Below are 6,280 nucleotides of genomic sequence, written 5' to 3'. Positions count from 1 at the left end.
GGTTCATTCGGGTTTCCGTTCTAGTGAAAGTAACACCTGGCTAAAAAATGGCGGACGCAGCTCCAGCCCGCGGTGGATTTAGAGGAGGATTTGGTGGGCGCGGTGGTCGTGGACGAGGTGGAGGTCGAGGCCGTGGACGCGGTCGTGGTGGCAAGAAAGACTCCAAGGAATGGGTTCCGGTTACCAAGCTGGGCCGTCTAGTGCGTGATGGTAAAATCCGCACTCTGGAGGAAATTTACTTGTATTCACTACCGATCAAAGAGTTCGAGATTATCGACTTTTTTCTGAGCCGCTCGTTGAAGGATGAAGTGCTCAAAATTATGCCCGTCCAGAAGCAAACTCGTGCCGAACAGCGCACTCGCTTCGAGGCCTTTGTAGCTATCGGTGATAGCAATCGACACATCGGACTAGGCGTCAAGTGTAGCAAGGAAGTTGCTACGGCCATCAGAGGTGCAATTATCTTGTCCGTCGTCCCGGTGCGTCGAGGCTATTGGGGTAACAAAATCGGCAAACCCCACACCGTTCCATGCAAGGTAAGCGGTAAGTGCGATTCCGTTTTGGTTCGTTTAATTCCTGCATCTCGTGGTACTGGCATTGTATCTGCTCCAGTTCCCAAGAAACTGCTGCAAATTGCCGGTATTGATGATTGTTATACGATGACTCGTGGATCTACCACGACGCTAGGTAACTTTGCTAAAGCGACCTATGCCGCCATCGCAAAGACGTACGCTTTCCTCACACCGGACCTGTGGAAGGACCTACCGTTGCGCAAGACCCCGTACCAAATGTACGCTGACATCTTGGAAAAGACCAGCAAAACCGGACAGCGCATCATTGAGCTGTAAGATGGTATTTTTGCTTTTCGAAGCGAAGGTTACCTGCGTTTAGATTCAGGTACAGGAGAAAATGAAATGAGTTCGTCTCACCTTCAGACGAGAGCACACCAAATAAAAAAAAAACGTCAGTTTCACAGAATGATTGTGATCACTCGGGATGGTGTTTAATTGGATCAACAAAGCGTTGGAAAGCTGACTGGCGATCCTTTGACGAAAAGACGAAGCGTCGTGAAGAACAGAACAGAATACGATTCAGAGCATGGCGAAATAGGCAAAAACGTTCACGACAACGAAATCGAGCATCTAGGAGCAGCAATTTACCGAACAGAAATCACGTCTATAGCAACAATAACAACAACAACAACTATCACAGAGGATAGAACAACAACTTCAACACCAATAGTAACCGTAGATATACCAACACCGACCGTCACGTCAACAACAGTTTTTTAAATAATCACAATAGTCCCAACTATAACACGGTCAACAGACAACAGAATAACGGCACCATCTCTCACAATCATCGACAACACACCAACTCTAATCGTTTCCATGCAAATCAACTGCTACCACTTGACAGAGTGCTTCTTGCAGCACCGAAAGACCGTTTCTCCAGACCTCAAGCTAACTTCATTCCTACGATTCAATTTCAAAGAGGCGAAACTCTAAGCCCATACCCGGCGAACGACGCGTTTCCACTTTCTCAACCTCAGGTGATCAGCGAACATGGACACCTTCCTACTTAACAATGCATTGCGTGCTCATCTAGGCACTCGTGTCTTCAACGCAATTGACTCACTCATCAGAGGACCGTTGCTGGCGATAATTTTGTTCAACCTGAAGAGGTAGGAAATGACGCGACCTACTCTGCTCTGGTAAACACTTCTGTTAATAATGACTCTCATTCTTTTGCTTCTACACTCGAACACCCCACCTCTACCGAGATCTCTGTATATTGTCAAAATTTTAACCGCATGCGAGGCGCTCACAAAATTAACGAAATTCAAAAAAATTTACTATCCTGTTCATTTTCTATTATTTTTTTCGGTTGCCGATATAATGTCTATAGAAATGACCGTAACTATCAACTATCTGAAATGAAATTCGGTGGTGGTGTTTTAATTGCGGTATCAACAGACTTTAATTCAGTGCTTATCGACACCATTCAGTTTAAAGAGCTCGAACATGTTTGGGTAAAGCAGAACTAGCAGGAGAGACACACGTAGTTGTCTCTGTCTATTTCCTTCCAAATAATGCGCGGAAAGATATTTTTGAAAAGTTTTTTCATGTTGTTGAAAATATAGCATCTATGCTGTTACCTGAAGTAAAACACCACATATACGGTGATTTCAATCAACGCAACATTGATTTTATTCCGGACATCGATAATCATAGTATTTTACTTCCAATTACTGGCGAAAATGAAACGCTGTAACTTCTTTTTGATAAAACCTCTAGTCTTGGCCTTAATCAAATAAATCACGTGAAAAATGGACAAAATTGTTATCTTGATCTGTTAATGTCCAACATTAGTGAAGACTTTTGTGTGACGAATTCATTACAACCATTATGGAAAAACGAAGTTTATCATACAGCAATAGAGTTTTCTTTATTTGTGCATGTGAATAAAAGACCTGATGAATACGAATTCGAAGATGTTTTTGACTTTCAGTCAGCAAACTATGATGAATTAAAACAAAAACTGAACGGTATCAACTGGCAAGATGTATTGTGTGAAGATGGAAACGTCGATTCGGCTATAGAATTTTTTTATAAAATATTATCTGATTTATTTATTAGCGACATACCATTGACGTCATGGCAATTCCAAAAACCCAGTCTGGTACAATAGACAAATTTAAAACTTAAAAAATCGCAAACAAAAAGCATACAAAAAATGCAAAACTCATAATAATCGTGATGCTTTAACAAATTATTTAAACATTTGCGGCGAATTAATCGATGTCATTAGTAACGCGTTTGAAGAGTTCACACTAAAAACTGAGTTTGAAATCAAATCTTGTCCAAAAAATTTTTTCAAATATGTTAAATCAAAGTTAAAATCTGAAATTTTCCTTCAAAATGGCAACTACATGACAAAGTTGAAGGGAACCCGGCAGACATCTCTGATCTGTTTGCTGATTTTTTACAACAAAATTATACAACTTTCTCAATATTGAACATGTCAGCGCACGCGAAATAGATACTTTAAGGTGAAACCTCATTGAATCCAAAAATGGCCGACTTCTAGTCATCACTTCGAATTTTCGAAAGCACAAGACTCGGAAACAGTTAATGCGTTTCTTGTTGAAAATGCTATTTTATGCTTGCTGTGGTGAAGCAAACATAAAATAGATTTTTCATAGCAATGAGAACGCAATGAGTATTTCCGAGTCTTGTGCTTTTGAAAATTCGAAGTGGTGACTCGAAGTCGGCCATTTTTGGATTCAATGAGGCTTCACCTTAAAAGCTCTGGATGCATCTAAAGGTCCTGGACCAGACGGAATTCCGGCAGCATTTATGAAACATTTAGCTAAAGAGCTAACTTTCCCACTGTTCTTGATTTTGAATGTGTCGCTGGAATCCGGTTGCTTCCCGAAATTCTGGAAAAACTCATATCTAGTGCCTGTGTTCAAATCTGGTAAAAAATCCGACATTAGCAACTATCGAGGCATAGCCATTCTTTCTTGCTTTTTGAAGCAATAATAAACAAAAAGTTATTCCACCAAATAAAAAATAGAATTACTCCAACGCAACACGGTTTTTTCGAAGGTCGCTCAACAACAATTACCTTACTCGAGTTTATTAACTTCTCTCTGAACGCAATGGATAAAGGAAATTATGTTGAAGCCTTTTATACTGATTTCAGTAAAGCTTTCGATCGCATTAATATATGCTTCTTTTCAAGTTACGAAAAATTGGAATTCATCCACAATTATTCAAATGGATTGAATCGTATGTGACAGATCGTCAACAAACAGTCAAATTTAAAGGCGTACTATCGAAACCTATTCACGTAACCTAAACATGTAAAAACTCTTATTTAAGCCGACGACATAAAACTTTTCATTGAAATTAAAAACGCTGATGATAAAATATTTTTATATTTGGTGTAAAAATAGCCTTCTTCAGCTAAACGTAAAAAAATGTAGCTCGATGGTTTTTGGCAGAAAAAGAAACATACCAAGCATTATTATTTTCTTAGGAGATCAGGTAGTAGAGAAATGTGAACAAGTTAGGGACTTGGGAGTCATACTCGACTCAAAATTAACATTCACTGATCATTACAATACAATTATCAATAAGGCTAGTAACATGCTCAGTTTTATAAAACGTTTCTGCTATAATTTCCAAGATCCATACACAAAAAAACACTTTATAATTCCTATGTCAGGTCACTTTTAGAATACTGTAGCATTGTATGGTCTCCGTTTGCTGCAACACATGTAGACAGAATAGAATCAGTACAAAAACAATTCTTGTTATATGCACTTCGTAATCTACGATGGACGTCATTTTCCCTACCATCATATAACGAACGCTGCAGACTTATTGACATCCAATCATTAAAAGCCCGACGTGAATTCGCAATGATGTCATTTGTTAACGATATCGTATCTCAGCGTGTCGATTCACCCGAAATATTATCAAAACTCAATTTTTATGTACCTTCTAGAAATTTACGAACTCGGACTTTGTTTTCTTTAAATCATCAACGAAACAATTATGCTAAATACGAGCCTATTTATCAAATGATTTCGTTTTCGTACCACGATTTTGGACTGGCACCTGCGCCGAGCTCCCCTAGTAATGTCGTGTGACAACAGCTTGAAACGGCGAGATTACAACCGGTGCAGGGGTCTCCGTCCCGTAAAACCTGGCAGGCCTTCCAGTACGTTCCGAGTCCATTGCCTGGTGGGAACCAGGCAGGAGTAGGATCAGATGTCTTTTCCTGACTTGCGCCGGTCGGGGGTGTCATAGTTGTCCATAAGGCGCTATGGCAGCCGCCCCTAGCCATGGCCTCACTGCTTCGGCATAGACTACCTTGGGACCATATAGGCGACTACTCCATTATGGACAAGGATAGCGGCTGGTAGGGGGACCCAATTAACAAGATGCAGCTAAATAAAAACCTAGAGATGGGCGCAGATGGGTTGGAAAACCAGCGGTCTCCGCCGAGAAAAGTGGAGACGGATGCAGCAAAGGTAGCCTGCGAAGACGGTAAAGGCAGTACGCCTACCGGATCAACGCACGACAACGCGGTGGCTGGTCCACAGCTATTAAAGGCGGTCGGAAGACAGCGGGACACGCTACCGAGGGTAGTAGCCCTGTCTGAGCAGCTCGATGCTATAATCGAGTTTGCGAAAAGTCGCAGCAATACAACAAAGTACTTGAAGCAGGCCCTCTACATGCTTCGGTCCTCCGTCGATGCTGCGAAAAAGGAGTATGCCGAGCTCGAAATGAAAGCTGCGGCTACGGAGAAAGAGGAGACGAAGGTGACCGAGCGGGCGACGAAGTCGGTCCAAACGGACACCAGCACGTTTGCGGCGGTTTGCGCGGCAGGGCCAGCTGCCAAACGAACGCGACAGTCCCCGGGAGAGACGGCCCCCGGGGGTACCAAGAAGCGTTTAAACGCAAACAGTCCTCAGACCGGCGAAGGAGTGGCGCAAACAATGCCCACGGCAATGAGAGGCGACGCGAAGCTTAAAGATCTGGGTGCAGATGTGCGTAGCATCCGCCGATCCCGCAAGGGAGAAATGATCGTTGAGCTCCGTAAAGAAGCCAGAAACAAGTGCCCAGCCTATCGGGCGTTGGCCCAAGAGGCACTTGGAGATGGAGTACAGGTTCGGGCACTCACGTCGCAGGTAACCCTACAAGTTAAATACCTGGACGAGGTCACCGAGGCATGTGAAGTCGTGGATGCCCTCAAGGAGCAGTGCGAAGTGGCTGTGGCACCAGAGGTAGGGACCCAGACCGCCACTGTCAGGCTTCCGTCGGTGGACGGAAACCAGGCGCTTAAGGTAGCGAGGCTCAAAGTGGGCTGGTCAATGTGCCCACTCAGCATCTACCAGCCGCCGGAGGTCTGCTTTCGATGCTTCGAGCAAGGACGCAAGTCCTTTAGCTGCAAGGGGCCTGACAGGAGCTCCCTATGCAGGCGGTGCGGCGCTGCAGGCCACAAAAGCAAAGACTGCGGAGAGCCCCCGAAGTGCATGGCGTGCGCCGGAAAGCGTGACGCAAAGCACATAATGGGAGGCCCAAGGTGCACGGCCGGTAAGCCGACTAGCAAGCCACGGGCGTGAGAGTGACACAGCTAAATTTGAACCACTGCTTCGCAGCCCAGCAACTGCTATACCAAGCAGTCACTGAGTCGTTGTCGGACATCGCCATAATCTCGGACCCCTACCGTATTCCTTCCGGAAACGGTAACTGGATTTCGGACGGGT

At 44.0% G+C, this 6,280-nt stretch overlaps 1 protein-coding gene across 1 annotated transcript; it reads left to right on the top strand.

Annotated features, from left to right (window-relative positions):
* Positions 1-939, top strand: LOC129724175 (40S ribosomal protein S2-like). The gene has a single exon (XM_055678851.1). The coding sequence runs from the start codon at positions 48-50 to the stop codon at positions 843-845; it is 798 nt and encodes a 265-aa protein (XP_055534826.1). The 5' UTR covers positions 1-47; the 3' UTR covers positions 846-939.
* Positions 940-6,280: the final 5,341 nt, after the last annotated feature.

Source organism: Wyeomyia smithii, chromosome 2, assembly GCF_029784165.1.
Source record: "Wyeomyia smithii strain HCP4-BCI-WySm-NY-G18 chromosome 2, ASM2978416v1, whole genome shotgun sequence".
NCBI lineage: Eukaryota > Metazoa > Arthropoda > Insecta > Diptera > Culicidae > Wyeomyia > Wyeomyia smithii.
Note: the sequence above shows the minus strand (reverse complement) of the source record. Positions and strands in the feature narration are given on the sequence as shown.

Bases quoted from the DNA above. Each gene is read 5' to 3' on its own strand.
- LOC129724175 (XM_055678851.1), top strand. From the start codon at position 48: ATGGCGGACGCAGCTCCAGCCCGCGGTGGATTTAGAGGAGGATTTGGT.